Below are 19884 nucleotides of genomic sequence, written 5' to 3'. Positions count from 1 at the left end.
GTTTCTCATGTTTCTGTTACTCTGTGTCTGCTGCATTTAACCAACCACTTGTTATTTCTCCTCTTTTTTCCATACTCTTTCTCCCCATTCTGCTGCCACCGCTTAAGGAAGCTGAACCCAAGAAGCCCAGGCCCCAGGAAACAAACCCTGCAGAGCAGTCAGAACAGCCCCCAAAGGCTAATGGCGCAGTGTCTGCCGCCCAGCCCAATGCTGAGGTCTCTGAAGTCGAGATTCCCAGTGTGGGGAGGATTGTGGTTAGATCTGATGCAGACGGATATGATGAGGAGGTACAGCGATGAGTGCAGCCAGTCTTCCATCTCTGCTCGTGTGACTCAGTGTCCTTCTTAAGGTGTCTGTCAGTAGCTGGTTCTGTTCTGCTGTGTGCCGCTCTCGTGTATGTGTGTGTAGAGACACACTCTTAGGAACCTCAGAAAGGTAGAATTTAGTTTCTTTTTTGGTCCTTTGGACAGAAGATTGCCTTCAGGGGAGTCTTTGTTCTTGGTGTTAGTCCATTGTGTTCCCTCCAATTAGAAATTTTTCAGTTGCCCAATAAGCAAAATTCAGATGTGGATTAAAGTTTTTTCTTTTAATCCTAAAGGTTTAGCAAGAAGCTGCAGAATACTAAGTTATTCGCCATCTGTCTCCTTTTCATTTGCACTGCACATAAATAGTTACGAGTCCTCTTGGGCTTTTGTTCTGTGCAGTATTTTTTTAATCTTTGAAAGATTTTAAAGAATCATTTCTGCAGCCCCCAGTTTTCAGAATCGCTAAGTATAATGTTCCTCCTAGTAAGACTCTAAAATACTTAAGTGTATTTAAGTTATTCACCCAAACTTACAGAACTAAGTTACAAGTCTGACCTCAGCCACTTCCTCTCTGAGAGCTGTGATTTAATTTTCAGCAGTGCCACATTGGAGATGTTTTCACCTTGCATTTTGCTTTATCTTGCTACATGAGAGCGAATGTGTAGTCTAGGAACAGCTGGGCTTGGGCATGGTGTTGGCACCGTGTGAGGACCAGAGGCTGTGCATGCATGCAGGAGTGGGGTGTGAGACTTGACTTCAGCTGATGCTGGCCAAGGAGCACATGCTCCACTTCTCTCAGCGTTGTTGCGCTCTCTCGTACAATCTTCTTTTGAACCTTTCTTCTCCCTTTTCTCTCTCTGTGTTTTACGCCCTCTTGTGGTAGGTGATGCTGAGCCCTGCCATGCAAGGGGTCATCCTGGCCATAGCCAAAGCCCGTCAGACCTTTGACCGAGATGGGTCTGAAGCAGGGCTTATTAAGGTATCTCTGATTTTAAAATTTTAATTCTTGCAACCCAGGTGTCATAATATTGGAGCAATAAGTATATAAACTAGGAAGGGGGGTCAAAATGGCCTTCATTGAAGTGACACATAAATCTGCTTCCCATCCAGCTAGTGAACAAGCTGTCCCGCAGTACACTGGGTCCCTCTTCTCAAGCCTTGGTTAGCTGTGCCAGCCTGTGTCACGCTTCGCCTACACGGGCTTTTGTTGTTCTTAGGAGACACTAAGCTGTGAATAAGGTTGTACTTTTATCATCTTGGAGGCCTAAATATAAGAAAGTAGGTCTTGCTTTTTAAGGTGTTTGAATAAAACTTAAGATACTTGAATACATTTGTATGGATTTTTGAAAATTCATGTCTTTGGCTGCAAGGATATGCTTATAACAGTTCAAGTGAAATACTTTTTTCCAAGTATCGAATATTGAACTCAGTGTATTTGCACTGAGGTACATCCCCACCCATCTTTAAATTTTGAGACAGAGTCTTACTAAATTGCTGGGTTACCCAGGCTGCGCTGGAACTTCAGTCCTCCTGCCTCAGGCTCCCAGAGTGCTGGGAGGACAGACGTGTAGCACCAGGCCTGGCCAACACACTAACCACTTGTTTTTTCATGAATCTCATGAGAATACTGTTTTAAATTTAATGTGGTTTTGGTGCTAGAATGCTAGAGGAGTTTCATCCTTTAGGATATGCAAACAACTCAGAGACTCCATAATTGCTCTCTTAGTTCCTCACTAGGAATCCTTTGGAATTACTGTGGAGTTAGGAGACCTTCCCTTAGGTATGGATTTCTCTGTGCACAGACTCCCAGCGCACCCTTTCCTAACTATCGGCGCTCTCTAATAGGCGTTCCACGAAGAATACTCCAGGCTCTATCAGCTTGCCAAGGAGACCCCCACCTCTCACAGTGACCCTCGCCTTCAGCATGTTCTTGTCTACTTTTTCCAAAATGAAGCACCCAAAAGGGTAGTAGAGCGGACCCTTCTGGAACAGTTTGCAGATAAAAATCTGAGCTATGATGAAAGGTGAGAAGGGAGTGTTCCGGCAGCCTGTCCTCACGTGGGCCTGGCTGATTCTTCTGATAGGGAGGTTTTGCCCTGCGCCCTTTCACTGTCTTCTAACTTTGTTCTGCTCAGGTCCATCAGCATTATGAAGGTGGCTCAGGCGAAACTAAAGGAAATTGGTCCAGATGATATGAATATGGACGAGTACAAGGTGAGGCCTCCCCTCCGTACTGGGGATTGAGTGCAGGGACTTGGCACTGAGCTACGTTACCGGAACTGTTTTCTCTTTTGAAATGTTACTAAGTTTCCCAGGCTGGACTCAAACTTGTGATCCTCCGGCCTCAGCTTCTTGCGTGCTGGGCTTAAGGTGTGCACTACTATTCCTGGCTTTTTTGTTTGTTTGTTTTTTAATCTACAAAGTAAAAAAAAGTTAATTCTGGAGGTTAATCATACCTGAGGCAAAATGACAATTTGTGTTACTTGTGTGACTTGTTAAAAAGTCTGGAAAAGATTGGAAAAATGAACTTTGTTATCCAAATAGCAGGTCTCCTTATGTCCATCTTTCTGTTAGAATGAACCAGAACAATACTTCATGTTCCTTAAGTGCCTACTAGAGCCTTGTTCTAGGCAGTAAAATTCTTGAAATTTGTGTTTTTGATTTCCAAAAATCGTATTGTTTTCTAATGTATATTAAAATATATACAGCTACAGATTTTTTTAAAAAACCGTTGTGTTCCGTGTAAAACACAGTGTTCTCTGCCGAGGTGTGCTTACCACACTTCATGAGCCTGAGGTTGTGTGTGGGCATAGCTTTTTCCTCTCATCTTCCTCTATGTGGATGAGCTTGTCCGTACTGATAGGTCATTCAAGCTAGTTCTGAGTGATTTTTTTTTTTAAGGGCCCTGCGGATGGAACCCAGGACCTCAAGCATGTTAATCAAGCATTGTATCACCAAGCTACCACCCCTATCTTAAAATTTTAATTTGAGATAGCATCTTACCAGGTTGCCCAGGTTGTCCTCAGCCTTGGGATACTCCTGCCTCAGCTTTCTGAGCAGCTTAGAGATGTGTGCCACCAATCAGCTAAGGACTGAATGGCTTTTGTGTGAATGTTGAAACAATATTCTAAAGCTTCTGTGAAATATTTCTGTTTCTTAGTTGAAGGGAGAGAACTTTACAAATTAAGGTTAGCGGTAGATTTTTATTCTCAGCGTTGAATAGACTTGTGTGTGAAAGTTTATTTTTTTAAACCTAAAGTTTATCGAGGTGGAAGGTGCAGCCCTAGTTTACTGAGGACAAATCATTAACGATAGTCCTTCCTTTTCAGAAATGGCATGAAGATTATAGTTTGTTTCGAAAGGTGTCTGTGTATCTCCTAACAGGCCTGGAACTCTATCAAAAAGGAAAGTATGTTGGTTTTTTATTTCACCTAGATTGTTGTTCAGGACAGTCACTGAGACCCACCTAGGGACACTGAAGTCACAGCCATACGTCCCTCCCTTGTCATGTACACTAGCTTGCCTCTACTTCTTCCCAGCATTTCACTTCAGTTTTACTCTGAACATTGCATGTTTTTTTCATCCTTCAACTAAACGACATGTTTATGGGTGAGGACGTGCACTGCACCAGATGTGCTTTGTGAGAAATGAGGGTGCACTTGGGAGTTTTCAAGTTGGCGTGGACTCCAGTGAGCGTATAGTCTTTTTTTTGTCTTTTTGAGACAGGGTTTGACTCTGCAGTTCAGGCTGGCCTTGAGCTCACTCTGGAGTGCTGGGATCACAGGGGTGCACCACCACTCCTGGCCTAGTCTCCTTTTTAGTTTTAGAGGTGGAAAAAACTGAGGCCCAGAGAAGTTCCCTGATTTGCCTGGCGTTTCTTGGCCAGTTTGAGACTGGCTGTTGGCCTGTAGACTTCTCCCAGTTTACCAGGCTGATGCCATTTTTAAGGCTTTTCTGTAATTGCAGCCAAGTAGATTTTTGTATTGGGGGACAATGAGGTCTAAGCCCTAGATTTTGGCAGTACAGAAGTCAGCTGCATTTTATTTCCCGTTTTCTAAGGTATCAAGAAGCCCTGTCCTACCTGGTCTATGCCTACCAGAGCAACGCCACTCTCCTCATGAAGGGGCCTCGCAGAGGGGTGAAGGAATCAGTGATTGCTTTATACCGAAGAAAATGCCTTCTGGTCTGTACTATTTGTAAAGCCTGGAGATTTTGATTTGTGTTTGTGTGTATGTGTGTGGATGATAAGTATGTTTCTGCTCCTCGAAACCATGATGAGCTATAACTTACAGTAATCACCTCTAACAGATTTTAGATTTTCCTCCCAAGCTTTCATGAGCAATTTTACATTGGAACGGGTTTGTTTTACATTGCCTTAATTGAGTATCATTCTTCTTTAACCCAGAGAGCTGGGAGTCAGCCATCCTATTCTCTATAGCTTTGCTCACAGTATTTCTTTATTTTTGGTTTTTCTTTGGTACCAGGAATCGAGCCCGTGACCTTGCACTTGCCAGGCAGGTGCTGTGCCGCTGAGCTAAATCCCCAGCCCCTGCTCGCAGTATTTCCTACTAGACTGTGCGCTCATTGTCACGGATCCTCTTAGCTAGCTGTTTCCTGAGTCCGGCACATAGTAAGCATGTAGTAAATGGCTGCTGAAGGAGTGCGGTATTTTTCCAGTATTCCCTACTAGGCTAACAGATGAACATTTTAAGGGCTTCTAAGAGACTCCAGTTCTTAAAGAGGTAATGGTCCTACTTTTCTACAGACTCGTTGTCACACACTAGTGACAACTAAACCTAACCTGGCCCTTTCTACATCTGACAGCCATGCGGAAAAGCGGCCCTAACCCCGCTGCCTGCTCTGCCTTGATCTTGTTAACGGATATGAAGTCACAACATACGCTATCTCAGCATTTTCATTTTTCTGATTTATACTTTGATTCTTGTATCAATTAAAGTGTAGCAGGACTAACTGTGAGGCTGAAAAGGCATAGAATTGTTGGAACTAAGCTTTCTTAGTCATACTTTCATACTTTAAATCACCAAATGCAGATTGACATTTTAATGTCCTGCTCAGCTTCCACAGTAATGCAGTAGTAGGGATTTAGTCTTTCCATCACTGGATTTCAACCCTCCAGTGCGTTTCCTAATCATGTAGTGAACTTTCAGGAAGGAGTTACATCCAGACACCTCCACAGGCAGTTACCCAGACTCTCTGGAGAGGAATCTGGGTATCAGTGTGTCTGGTAAAGGATTCTTTTTTTCCTCCCTGGTACTGGGGATTGATCCCAGGAAGGCCTTTGCACTGAGAAACATCACCGGCCCTTATTTTATTTTATATTTTATTACTTTTATTTTTAAATTTTGAGACAGCCTAGGTAACGTGGCTAAATTTCCTAGACTGGGCTTGGAATGCAGTCTTCCTGCCCTAGCCTCCCAGAGCGCTATCACTACAGATATGTGCCACCTGGCTTAATGCAGCACATTCTCATGCTCAGTGGAAAGTGGCAACCATTGGATAAGATTTTTTTAGTGGAAGCAACTGTTAAACGTGACCTTGACTTGTAAGTTTAGGCCAGTTGGTCACAGACTTGCTTGCAGTAAAATCATTTTGTAAGCTTTTATGAATCCTGATTCCCAGGTCATCAATGCACTAATTACATCCATGTACATGGGGTGGGAACCAGCTACTGGTGGTTTTTCAAGGTCATCTGGTAATTCCAGTATGCAGTAGAATAGGGGAGCCATTTGTTTAGATTCTTATTAAATAGATAGTGATCTTTTTCAGCCAGTTTCTCCAATTCTGCCTTTTATCTGTAGGAGCTAAATGCCAGAGCAGCTTCTCTCTTCGAAACAAATGATGACCACTCTGTAACAGAGGGCATTAATGTGATGAATGAGTTAATCATTCCGTGCATTCACCTTATCATTAATAATGACATCTCCAAGGATGACCTAGATGCCATTGAAGTCATGAGGAACCACTGGTGCTCTTACCTTGGGCAGGATATTGCAGGTACGTTGCTAGCATCTGCAGTAATTGCTAAGGTTTTATGAATCCTGGAAATTACAGTGGTCTTTCTTTCTAGCACTAGCAGTCAAAGCATTTTAGGGAATTGGAAGTCCCTAGAAGATAATGAATTAAATGAGTCTATGAAGCAAGGGGTGAGATCCTTGACTCTGTGTCTGAACTCCTGCTTACTTCCTCTGAGCCTGGCAAGCACCTCCGTGTACGCTAGCAAGTCCTGTTTGAAAACAGTCCGTTCTCCAGGAATGCCAGACTTCTGTTATTCTCTTATCTGCCAAAAGCTGTGCACACAGAGTATGGTCGCCTGATATCCTTAACTGAATTTGCCCTGGCTTGAAGTTGTAAGATACATTGTTAAATGTGGCATCTTCAAGATTAATAAATTAGTGTATGAAGTACACTTGCTTCCAAAGTATTTTGGGGTGGGAGCCCAAACGTATTTTCTAGATAAGTTCAGTAGACTTAGAGGGTCAGTTTATATTGTTATAAATGCTCTTTTTTACTTTCTCACTCATGTGAAGATATTCCAGTGACTTGTTCAAATGTTGTTTGTAGCATTCATTGATGAGTTTATATAAGTAGTTTCTGCTTATTTCCTTTTTTCATATTTCCTTGTAATATCAAGTTATTTGGGTGATTTATAGCTTTCTTTAATGCCATTGCACACATTGGTATATTTTATTATATGTATGGTACAGAGGGGCACATCGACCTTATCCAGTATCAAAAAAAAAAAGGATCAGTGACCAGAAGACATATCTATGAAAAAGTGAATGTGTAGTATAACTGTGCCAGCATCAGATAGCTTAAAGCAGTGACCTAAAGCTTTCCTCTGCTTGGTAGGTAGCTCTATGTTGCTGGTCAGCATAAATGTATCATTTGTAGTTAGCTGGTAAGCATAATGCTTTGACCTTTGAGGCTGAATAGCAAGCCATTTGAAGGTCTTCCGATATAGTTGCAGGCTTATTAGTTTTTACTTAGGGACCCATTTTAGCTGTACATGTAATTATCCATTTTCCCTCTACAGAAAATCTGCAGCTGTGCTTAGGGGAGTTTCTACCCAGGCTTCTGGATCCTTCTGCAGAAATCATTGTCTTGAAGGAACCACCAACTATTCGACCTAATTCTCCCTATGACCTTTGTAGTCGATTTGCAGCTGTCATGGAGTCAATTCAAGGAGTTTCAACTGTGACAGTGAAATAAGCACCTCATGTTTAAGGCCCACCGCGTTCCCTGGTTGCCTACTTGTCGCACAGCAGTCTGTTGTCACGGTGTTCACGGGGGAAAGGGATTAGGTGGATAAGTAGGATTCACATCCACACCCACCCATGCTGCATGTTTAAAGAAGGATTAAAGATGAAGTTGCACTTTTTAGGTACAGAGTTATAAAAGCTACTTCACTAGAAAAGGCAGGAACCAGTGTGTTAAGGTATTGAAATATGCCTGAAGACCTGAAATGCCTTGAAACCACAATGCTTGGGCTTTTCTAATCCTCTCACCACTTTTTAAATTATCCTTCAGGTATAAATATTTTTGACAGCAGAACAGAAGAGTGATTCATCAGAACCTGAACCAGATGAACAGCTACTAGTTATTTTATCAAGTACAGGTGACATTTTAAAATTCTGAACTATAAAAGATTAGGAATATAAACCCTGCCTTGCTCTTGACAAGAGGTGACAAAAATGGGTTGCCGATAAGCCTGCCCCCTTTCACATGTGGGTAGAACATAAGGTCGCGTGGCAGGAGATGCTGAAAAGTCAAAGCTGCATCTCCTTTCTTCCATCTCTCTTATGTTTTTAAATAAGCCAAAAGACCTCTTTCGCAGTCCTGAGTGAAAGAAAAGTGATTAAGGACTTCGGACGGAATAGCATTGTGCAGCTTGCCTAAAGCTGCCATTTTAATAGTTACTAACCATTGAGGCGAAGTTCTCCATTATCTGAAAGTTGTCAGAAACAGGTATCTGAGGCTACTGGTTGTCCGATAGAACATTTTGATTCCCTGCTCCTTTTTTGCTTTTAAAAAACGAGGAATATGGATTTGTAAAAAGAAAAAATATATATATATGTATATTTAGAGATAAAACCATTTTTAAAATACTCCTAACTGGGAATTATGTTTGAACCAAAATTTAAAGATTAATAGAGGAAACACAAGAAGGAGGAACACTTGATACAACTGTGCAGATTTTATAATGTGCAATAAAAGTATTTGTTTTTCCTTTGGTGTGCAGTCTGGCCCTTATGTATTGTGTATTCTTCACTCGGGAAATGGATGGACTGAGTTAGCATTTATTGGTTCAAACTTTTCTTTAAAAGAAAAAGGCATGTTAAATGTAGAGAATCTTGATGAGACGGAAGGTGCCAGCGTTTCAAAATGCAAGTGGTGGTCCCTGAACAACAGCTCGTGTTGACTGATAATACCCCTCTCATCTCATTTGTTATTTGCATTCCATTAAGTGTGTCCACATTGGAACGTGTCTAGTTTTAGAGTGCAAAAAAGCAAAAAACCAAATTTTCCCCTTAAGCTGAATTTTTTTTATTTTTCTTAAATGACTGGCAGGTAATTTCTTACAGATACTCAGAGGTGGTTTTGTTTTTCAAAGTTCATTACAAAGATTTGTTTGAAGAGAAGTTGATCACTTTTCTTACCCCTGTTGTTTAAAGTTCTGTATATCACCATTTGCCATTAACTTCTTAATTCCTGTCCTTACTGAGTAATTCACATAGTGCCTTGGTTATATTATTTCTCTTTATGTGATAACCCTGAGGTGCCCATAGGAACTGGGTTAGTTTATGCTTTCATGATCTCTCAGTTGTCTTTTACAGTGTGTTGGTTGCTTGTGTGTGTGCCCAGCTCCCCGGCTTGTTCTCCCCACTAGTTATTTCCCCATTACCTATTGGGAATCTACACTTGGCCAAGAAAGGGACAGGTGCACATCTGTCTGCAGTTCGTGTTGCTCTGCAGCCCGTGTCATTTAGATCCACTCAGACCACCAGGTGGAGTGCTGAGAACTATTTTCTTTTTCCCCGCATAGCTTTCTGTCTTTAGGTATAGCCTCCTTCCTCAAAAGCCTCTACCAACTAAGATATCATACTAGTTTTTACAGCTCTCAAGCTAAGAATGATTTTTTTTTTTTTTTAACATTTTAAAAGCCTGGGACAAAGAATGAAGGAAAGGAAAATGAGGAGGAAGAAGCTTATATGCCCTTACCCGAATGATTTAAGAGTTTAATCAGGATTCTTGATCTCAGCATAAATCTTGTTGAGATTGATTTTATACTTTTCATGGTGAACCAGAATTGCAAACTCGTTCATTTGGATTTTTTGGGGGTAGTGGGTGGTTTCTGGTACCGGGAATCAAACTCACGACCTTGTGCTTAGGCAGGCGCTGTGCCACTGAGCTAAATCCCCAGCCCCCTTGTTTGGATTTTAAAACATTTTAAGAACTAAAAAGCAGTTGGGCGTGGTGGCACAGGCCTGTAATCCCAGCACTCTGGGAGGATGAAGCAGGAGGATGGCAAGTTTGAGCGCAGCCTGGACAAGTCAGCAATTTAATGAGACCCTGTCTCAAAGTTTTAAAGGGAGAGGGGGTGCTGGAGATGTAGCTCAGTGCAAAGGCCCTAGGTTCAATCCCTAGTACTCATAAAACCAAACAACAAAAAAATCATTGAAACTCATATTTACTCTGCATATTCCATGAAAGAAGTATGGATAGGTACATGTGGCAAAACAAAGTAGCCAGTGAACAAGAGGTAAGAACTAAATGGAGAGCTGAAGATGTAACAGGCATAGGACAGAAGGAGGTGATGGCGGATTGCTTGTGCCAAAACGTACAGCTGTCATTTCTTCAGTCCCATTGTTCTATTGTATTTGTGTGACTAAATCTCACAACTTATTCTACAAATTGTCTTTTCCACATTTTGGCTATGTAATGTTCCAGGAACATTCACGTAGAGCTTTTGTTGCACGCAGAGGCATTTCTGTTAGTATATAATGAGCACTATAGTAAATAATGAGGACTGTAATTGGTGGGTCATAGGAATATGTGGATACAGATACAGGTAGATGCATCTTTATTATAGATATTACCGAACAGCTTCCAAAGTAGTTACGCCCCTTTAAGCTCTCATGAGCAGTTTATTAATTTATTGCTCTGTATCTTTGTCAACATTTTGTTTTGTCAGTATTTTTAACCTTAGCCATTTTCATAGGGGTGTCAGTAATGTCTCTTGGTTTTGATCTGCACTTCCCTGCACATATATTGAAGAGCATGTCTTCATTTGCTTAACTGAACCTTGGCCATTGTCTTCTGCGAAATATGTATGTATGCCTGTTGTCAGTTTTGTTGTTGAGCGTCCTGTTCTGAACATACAACTATGACTTTCATATGTTTCAGTTGTGCAACTTTTATTGAATATATGCACTGCATATATCTTTTTACAGCTTGTGGCATTTAACTTGATGAAAACAAGTTCTTTATATTAATATATAACTTAACAGTCTATTTTATTGTTATGTTATTACACAAGGTCATAAAGCTTTTTTTCATGTTATCTTCTAGAAGTTTTACTCTTTCACCTTTTATGTTTACCTGATTTGAACCAGCACTATTTGTTGAAAACATATTCTTTTTCCCTGTTATTTGTACTATCATCTTTTTCATAAATCAAGTGTCTGTTCTCTTTCTAGGTTGTCCGTTCCACTGGCCTAGTTATATCAATATCACATTGTCTCAGTTAGCACTTTCATGTTTCCATACTATACATTACTGCACATTCTCCAGTTTTGACTTCTTCAGAATTGTCTTGGCTAATATTGATCCTTGCATTTCCAAATAAATGTTTAAATGAGTTTGTTACATACTGACACTTGGCATTCGCAGATTTACAGGGATTTCTATTAGGTTTATAATAACCAGGTACTTTGAGGAGAACTGACTTGCTGTGCTCGGTTGACGCTGGCTGATGGCCATCTTCCTGGTGTCTTATTTATACCCCACCCCACTCCAGCACTGGAGATTGAGCCCACAGAGCACTGAGCTATATCCCCAGCCTTTTAAAAAAGTCTTTTTTTTCTTTTTTTGATACAGGACCTTGATAAGTTCCCCTCAAATTTTCAACCCTCCTGCCTCAGCCTCCTAAGGAAGAACACTCCTTCCTTAGAAGCTGGAATTGGAGACATATGCCACCATGCCCAGCTTACTCAGATTTTCATAATTTCTGTAGGAAGTTCTCTTTCACATTTTCCAAAAGATTTACATATTCCTGAGTTTTTAAATGTTTTTCAAACTATTGCAAGCCAATGTTGCTTACCACTGTCTAGAGACAAATTGATTTTTTTTATATCAACCTTATTTCCAATAGCCTCGATAATTTAACTTATTAAAATAATTTATAAATTTTTAAAAGATTTCATTTATGTACAGTTATGTTATCTGTGAAGAATTATTTATTTGGAGTCTTTACAACTTATTTTTTCTTGTTTGATCATATTTATTAGGACCTTTGTACAGTGCATCTTTGTCCTGCAGTATCAAGGAGGAAAGCTGTCAGTATTTTACTATTAATTATAGTTTAGGATGATAAACTCTTCTTACTCAGTAAAGAAAGATCAATCTGTTACTACCTACTTTGCTAAGTTTTTTAAACTCATGAATAAAAAATGAATTTTATCAAAATTTGTATATGATTGTAGGTTTTTTCATGGATTGTTGCTATATGAACTATACATATTGATTCCAAATTTTATTTCTTTTTGAGACAAGGTCTCACAATGCAGTTCAGGTTGGCCTTGAGCTCACTTTATAGCCCAGGCTGGTCTCTAACTCACAATGATCCTCCTGCCTCAGCCTCCAGAGGGCTGGGATTACAGGCATGTACCAATACACCTGACTTTCATTTTGGTTTTTTTGAGACAAGTTCTCACTGTAGTTTAGACTGACCTTGGTGCAATTTTACTGCCTTAACCTCCTAAGTGCTGGGATTAAAGGCATGCACCACCACACCTGGCAATGTCCAGTTTTAGAAGACACATTGTCAGAATGACTTGATTCGGTATCTTTTCATATGGAGATCGAATTTTGATTAGGATTTCTGCATATGTCTTCATGAGAGATTGGCCTTTTATTTTCTTACAAGGTATTTGTCATAATTTTGATATTAAGATTATTCTGGCCTTATTGAATGAGTTTGGAAATGATCTCTCATTTTCTGTGTTCTGTGAGAGTTTGGGCAGGGTTATTTCTTTTATAATGTTTGGGAGAATTAATCATGCCTTCCTAGCCTAGAATGTGTGAGTGTGTGTGTGTGTGTGTGTGTGTGTGTGTGTGTCTTTTTGAGACAGGGTCTTGCTGTGCAATTCAGGCTGACCTAGAGCTCATTTTGTAGTCTAGGCTGCCCTCAGACTTGCAACAATCCTGCCTCAGTCTCCCAAGTGCTGGGATTACAGGCGTGTGCTGCCACGCCCAGCTTGTCTGTGTATTTTGTGAGAATGCTTCTAATTATAGATTATGTTTCTGTGTGTCAGGTTTTTTGATTATCTTGTTCCTTCTTGTTATGGTTTATATCTGAAGAGCCTCACACACTTGTAGGTGGAGCTTTTGGAAGGTGGTTGGATAATGGGAGCTTATAGGTGACTTGCTGTCAGGTGGGGTGCTGTTGGAAGAGGCAGGTCACTGGGCATCATCTCTCTTCCTAGATCCTCCTTTGGTGCTCTCTGCTTCTGTCCGCTGTGCTGTGAGCACCTTTTCCTCTGGCTTGTCCCTCTGCCATGCTGCCTCACCTTGGAGACTGCTCACTATAGACTGAAATGTGAGCCAAAGTAAACCTCTCCTTCCTTAAGTTGTAAGTGTTGGGTATATTGTCCCAGCAACTAGGGAAGTTAACTAAGACAAATTTTGGTACCAGATTTTGGGATTGTCGCTATAACACTACCTGACCATGCAGTTCAGCAGCCTTTGGAGTTGGTTGTTGGGGTTCAAAAGCGTTTGGAGATGCTGGCTAGAGAAACAGCCCTAGAGTGCTGTAAGCTGAGCTTGACAGGAGATTCTGGTCAGAGCTCAAAAGACCAAAATGCGCACAGAAATGCAACTGCTAAAGACCAGGCACTCAAGAATTTTCAGTTGGGAACAAGAACTCCATTTTCCAGTTGGACTCCAGGCCATGTGTGTTAATCTGGTGGTAAATCTGTCTGTTTTGCTTAGGACTTGAGATGCTGTGGGAGACTGAGATTAAGGGTGGCAGTCTAATTAATCTGACAGGGGAAATTTCAGAGCAGTTCAGTGTTCAGGCTGTAGCATGGATACTTCTTGCGGCTTTAACTAGCTTTATATTGAAAATTAAGAGCTAAATGATTTTAAAAGTTTTAAATTTGTTCAGGAAAGAAGCTCTGGTAAAGCTGAGGTCTGCAAAGTTGGAGCTGAGGAACGCTTGGTTGCTAAAAATACTAGCATTGATAAGAAGCCAAGTGGGCCCGACTTGTGTGCTTGGGATGCCCTGTTGTCCCGTCTTCCCTGGCTGGGAGCACTGAGGCCACCTGATGCCTGGAGTTACAGTAAAAGACATAAACCAGCAGGAGTTCATCAGAGCTCTGGCAGCCTTCCTCAAAAAGTCTGGGAAGCTGAAAGTAGCCAAATGGGCAGACCCAGTCAAGCTGGCCATGTAATAGAAAATGCCCCCTCCCGCCCATATACTTCAGTTTCTTAGTTGCTCAGGTAACAGTTTTTGTTCCAGTTCTGGTTGCTTCTGTCTTAGAAATGACTGGTCACTGTGATGAATATTGTAAGAACTAATTACACCCTGCTGGGTATGGTGGTGCATGCATGTAATTCCAGCACTCAGGAGGCTGAGGCAGGAGAATCACTATGAGTTTGAGGCCAGCCTGGCCTACAAAGTGAGTTCATGGCCAGCCTCAACTGCAGAGTCAGATCTTGTCTGAAAAAAACCAAAAACAACAATAACAACAACAAAACCAAAAATCAAGCAGCAAAAAAACCCCCAAGAACCAGTCCCCAATGGACAAGCCGTTCTGCCTCTGTACTTCCTGCTTGCTTATCTCATAAACCCTAGACCAGCAGAGATCAGGGCCTGATATTTTGGGAATGATTCCAGTCAGTGCCCATTGAAGTAAGTAAAACTGCCTCCAAATCTGGGCATTGTTTTGGTGTTTCTGGCTTGCCATTGCAGCCAAATGTAAAGAGCTTGCTCCCTATGATGAGAACTGGTTTTACACATGAGTTGCTTACACAGCACGGTACCTGTGTCTCGGGGGTGGTGCTGGGGTTAGCTCCGTGACCAGGATCCACTGTGGACGTCAGAAGAATGGCGTCATGCCTGGCCACATCAGCTGAGGAGTCAAGAGCGTGCCATGCTGGATCCTCGAGGACCCGAGGACCTGTAGAGGCTGAAAATGCTGGAAAGGGACCGAGACTGGGGCCACAAGCTGACACCTCAGGGACGAAGACGTCTGGAGGGAAGCTCTGGATAGGTTGCAGCTGCTAACAAGAAGCGTTAGAACAAATAATTCTGGATTAATAAGTAGCCTCATTTGTTAATAAAAATCCAAGTGTAGTTGGGCATGGTGGTGCATGCTTGTAATCTCAGCACCCAGGAAGCTAAGGCAGGATGATTGCTGTAGGTTCAAAATGGGCCTGGGTTGTATAGTAAGTAAACTACAGGCTAGCCTGAACTATATAGTGAAGTCCTGTCCCAAAACGCCCCACCCACCAACCCAAAAAAAGACAAGTACAACAGGACAATAGGAAGGTCTTGAGGTCATGTGAAGAACAAAGACCCACCTTTTGCAGGGCAAAATAAAAGCAAAAGACTGCTTTGAGAAGAATTCCAGGGCACCCTGCTTGAGAAGGGCTGCCCAGAGCATTTACTTTGCAGGATTTGGTTCTCAGCACTCATTCTATAGCTGTGGTTCAAGGTGGCCTGGCTACTGCTTGAGCCAGTGGCAGACGCTGGCATCATCCACATACTGCTCGTTTTACAGGCATGCGGAGTGTGTGAGCCGTGGGGTCAGGGAGGCCTCCATTCAGGTTTCGGAACCAGCCTTGGGAGGCCAGGCAGTGTGCCCCTGAGAGCAGTGTGTGAAGCTGCGAGAGTGAAGCCCAAAGTGCAGTGGTGACCCTGGACACCATGCCCCCGGCAGTTTTTCCTCTCCCATGTCCCTCTAACCATGTTGCTGTGCCTTGGAGCCAGAGAATTATTGACTGGAACCTCTACAAACTGAGCCAAAATAAACCTTTTCTCCTTTAAGTTGCAAATCCCCTAGCAATGCAGAAAATGACCACTATTTTGGTACTAGGAGTAGGTTCTGGATGGAAGGAATGGGCTGCTGTGGGCATAACTCAGAGGTTGTATCTCCCTTCCCAGCTACTCCCTTGACGCTCTCTGCTCCCTGTTCACTATCCCCCTGTGCACTGCTGCCCTGCCTCGGAGAAAGCCAACTATGGAGTGAAACCTGAAACAGAATAAACCTCTCCTTCCTGTGTTGTAGGTATTGGGTATTTTGTCCCAGCAACCAGAGAAATAGCTGAGACACTTTCATGGGTATTAGTTTCAGAAAATTATTAGAAATTTGACCATTTCATTAAAATTAAAAGTGTATTCACAGGAATTGTGTTGTACAGTTTTAAAGAAAAGGGGCTGGGGATTTAGCTCAGGGGCACAGCACCTGCCTGGCAAGCGCAATGTCGTGAGTTCGATTCCCGGTACCGGAAAAAATAAAGAAAGAAAGAAAGAAATGCCTGTAGGATCTGTAGTTATGTCTCCCTTTCATTGTTGATATCAGATGACCTATCTTCTTACTCTTCTTTTTTATTAGTATTTTCAAGGTTATTAGTCTTCTCAAGGAACCATGTATTGCCTTATTTTCCTGTTTGGTAAATTTCCTGTTTATACATCAAACACTTTTCAGTGGTGTTCTTAGCTGCCATGCGGAATCAGCTGTGTCAGTTTTTAAAACGCAGCTACCAAGGCCTCAGCTTTACTGACATTTAGATTTGGGGTGGGCCCTTAATGCTTTTTGTTCAGAAAGTGTCACAGTTGATTCTGATATACAATCACAGTTGAGAACCAATTCTTCATAGTTTTGTGCCTACTAGGAAATTATGCTTTACACTGTCATCAACACTGAATTCTATGATTTTATAAAAGGTCTAGAATCTCCTTCAGTGATAATTTATGGGTTTCAATACTGTTTGTTTATTTGTTTATTTTTGAGATAGGGTCTTGCTATGTAATTTAGGCTGGTCCTGAACTTGCTTTGTAGCCCTGGCTGGCCTTCAACGTGTGGCAATCCTCCTGCATCAGCCTCTTTTTTTTTATTTTTTATTTTTTTGAGACAGGGTCTTGCCATGCAGTTCAGGCTGGCCTTGAGCTCACTTTGTAGCTTAGGCTGGTCTCAAACTCGCAGCAGTCCTCCTGCTTCAGCCTCCCAAGTGCTGGGATTACAGGCATGCACCACCACACCCTGCCTGTAACAACCTCTTGAGTGCTGGGATTACAGATATATGCCGCCATGCACACATCTTTAATGTGTTTCATAATTTTTCATTTAATGTATTTTATGTTCTGTACATTCTACATGTTAAATGACTTCGATAGATACAGAAAAAATATATTGTGTAATCAATCTTTTACTTACCAATGACACACCAGTTTATCAAGGTTTTCTCACAAGTTGTACTTCAGAGCTATTGAGTTTTCACATTACTTTTTTTGCTGAGCCTGTAAAAGAATTCCTTACATTCTTTTTAAGTTGTTGAGCAACAAACTGATACAGTAACCTACAAGTTTCAGGGAACTGGCTTGAGAGCTATTTTAAGTACATTTAGGTCTTGTTTTCAGCATACTTGAGTACTGCATTGCCTATGAGGTTGTTGACTGCTTATGGTAACCCTTAAACCACCTTGCTGTGGGGCTGGGGATTTAGCTCAGCGGCGCAGCACCTGCCTGGCAAGCGCGAGGTTGTGAGTTCAATTCCTGGTACTGGAAAAAACAAACAAACAAATAAAAACCACCTTGCTGGGTTAATTGATTGGCTCTCATAAGTATGCAAATAGACTCTGGTCAAGCAGTGAGTCCAACAAGAAAGAAACCTGGCCTCCTCCTGTTTCACAATAACATAGCCCTCCCAGACTTGCCTGTGCTATACCAGTAGCACAAGAAATTGTGATAATACACAGGAATATTGACTTTGAGTACAGCTAGGAGATAGAAACTGTCTAAAAACTTCAGATGAATTGGAATGGATAAGCTGGCATGTTGGGAACCACAGATCATAAATTGACACAGAATCTGTCTGGGGCCTCCTTGCCCTGACTTGTGGGCCAGTTTTGGAAAGCAAAAACCCAGCTTTCTCCCAGTCACCGCTGAGATCTTGATGGTCAGTGAGGCCATGGCGCTTACAAGGTGAGGTTTGCTGAGGACAATATGGGAAGAGCTTGTATCCAAGTGTAGGGATGGATCTTAACTTGTTTCTTTTATAATGTTGAACTTGTCCATTCCACCACTACTTTATGCTATTCTAGAAAAAGCACCACCCCTCCCCCTGCACTGGCTAATAAAATAGTAGTGAGCTGGACCATCTTTGTCTTCACCCATCCTGAGGCATTGATCTCCCAGCCCTCCATTTATGAATTACTAGATTTTTCTCTGTCTTTTCTTCATCCCTCGCCATACCCCTCAAACAGGCAATTGGGGATCTTAGCCAGGTCCCTGATACTGGCATGAAAGTGGCGCCCATGAGCTTCCAGCAATGAGCTTTGAAAGGGAAGTGTGTGCTGATCCTGGTGTTAATGTTCGTTAATGACCACATTTCTCCCCACTCTTTCATTGGTCAGATAGGCTGATGGGTTTCATTTGGGCAGAATCGTATATGCACATAACGTACTTTGGTCCTCTACCATCCCCTTTTCGCTCTCCCTTCTGATTTCACATTTGGGGAGGCGAGTTTATTATGTATCTTTTGTTCATATCCATCCCCCCATTGCCTGTTCTTCTACTCCTTCTCCCTCCCTCTTATTTCCTTTCTCTTGTCTAACAATATTTTTTTCTTCTCATGTTATTCTACATATAAGGGAAAACATTCCATACTTGTCTGAGTCTAGCTTGTTTTGTTCAATAGCATGGTCTCTAGATCTATCCATTTTCTTACAGATTTACTGAATTTCATTCTTCCTTCTGATTGAAAAATTCCCTATTGTGCACATATTCCACATTTTCTTTATCCATTAATTTATTGATGGGTCTCTAAATAGCTGGGACCATAGGGACCGCCGCCACACCCACCTGTGAAAGCCATCTTGCCTGTCTACTTAAAGGGTAGTGCTCATGGCTGAGTGAAGCGATTCCACGTTTTTCCTGATCTATAACTCTTCGTTGGATCAGTAGGTCTCTTATAAGATGGGTTCTGTGGAAAGAACTGTGACATTAGAACTTGACACATCCGGTTTCACATACTGGCTGAGCTTGCTTGTCAGGTGCCAAACAGGAAAATACCCTGTAGTTGAGTTTTAAGGGTGAAAGTAGAGAATAGATGTCACAATGACTCCGTGTAAAGTAGAGCTCCGATGAAGTCCTTACAGAGAGATCTACCATGGGGCAAGAATTTTAAGGGTTAACCTGGGCTGGGAATATAGCTCAGTGGCACAGCTCCTGCCTGGCAAACACAGGTTTTGAGTTTCATTCCTGGTACAAAAAAATTTGTCCTATCTTGCATAGGGCATTATGCTGAAATATTTAGGGCATTGTATAGGTATCCAGGAGTTATGGACCTCTGGCAAATGGATATATGCGTTTAGGCAACCTGACTGGTACACGGTGTCATCAGAAGGTTCAGCACTTACGCTGGATGTAAAAATTATAGTATTTCATTCCTGATTCCTGTTTTTAGATATTTTCTTTAATCATTTTATGGAGTGGACTGACCTTGATAGGATATGATGTCACTGCTACTTGCAATATGATTTTTCCTTTCTTTGCCCCTTGACAGTGTCTCAAGAAGATCTCATAACTTTGTCATGTAGGAACATGAAAATAGAATGACTTTTGTGTACTGTAGAGTTCAGGTGAGTATGCCTGCGAAGTTCACTCCTGTGCATTTGTTTCGGTGCTTCTCTCCCGCCTTTAGCTCAGGCCCACCCTGAACTTCACACGTCAGCAGTAAGGAAGGAGTTTTGGGAATTCTCCCACTCGCCTTCATTCCTTGTTTTACACCCAACTTGGTTCCTTTAGAGCCTGGGGGAGGAAAGTTTATGGGAAACGAAAGGACTTTTTTTTTGTACTTTTAAAAAGGTATTTATATGACCCAGTGTCCTTTGTTACAGTAGAATCTAATAATTAGCTCTTACATGGGACATTTTGTGGACTCTTCAAAGCACCCTATGGAACATCTCTCCATTCCATCCCCTGACGGCTTTGGGATTTTCTGGCCCACCTCATAATGTCGCTCTCAGCTCTAGTCCTTCTCTCCTCAGTAGTGCTCTGGGACAAGTTTGCCAGTGAGACAGACGAGAGAGAGAGAGAGAGAGAGAGAGAGAGAGA

The 19884-nt window shown here is 41.9% G+C and overlaps 1 protein-coding gene and 1 pseudogene across 1 annotated transcript in view; both read left to right on the top strand.

Annotated features, from left to right (window-relative positions):
* Usp28 (ubiquitin specific peptidase 28) overlaps positions 1 to 8558 on the top strand; it is a gene marked incomplete in the record, with an annotated part of 44684 nt that extends 36126 nt beyond the window's left edge. The window contains 8 exon segments of the mRNA XM_005378149.2: positions 108 to 287; positions 1189 to 1284; positions 2151 to 2329; positions 2441 to 2519; positions 3635 to 3714; positions 4365 to 4488; positions 6125 to 6320; positions 7360 to 8558. Coding sequence (XP_005378206.2) covers positions 108 to 287; positions 1189 to 1284; positions 2151 to 2329; positions 2441 to 2519; positions 3635 to 3714; positions 4365 to 4488; positions 6125 to 6320; positions 7360 to 7535 — 1110 coding nt within the window.
* Positions 8559 to 13870: 5312 nt separating this feature from the next.
* On the top strand, positions 13871 to 14845 carry LOC102016576 (annotated as a pseudogene).
* The last annotated feature ends 5039 nt before the right edge of the window (positions 14846 to 19884 follow it).

The sequence above is a fragment of the Chinchilla lanigera genome, unplaced genomic scaffold, assembly GCF_000276665.1.
Source record: "Chinchilla lanigera isolate Chin_1 unplaced genomic scaffold, ChiLan1.0 scaffold00011, whole genome shotgun sequence".
Classification (NCBI taxonomy): domain Eukaryota; kingdom Metazoa; phylum Chordata; class Mammalia; order Rodentia; family Chinchillidae; genus Chinchilla; species Chinchilla lanigera.
The sequence above is the reverse complement of the archived record's forward strand: the minus strand, read 5'-3'. Positions and strand labels throughout refer to the sequence as shown.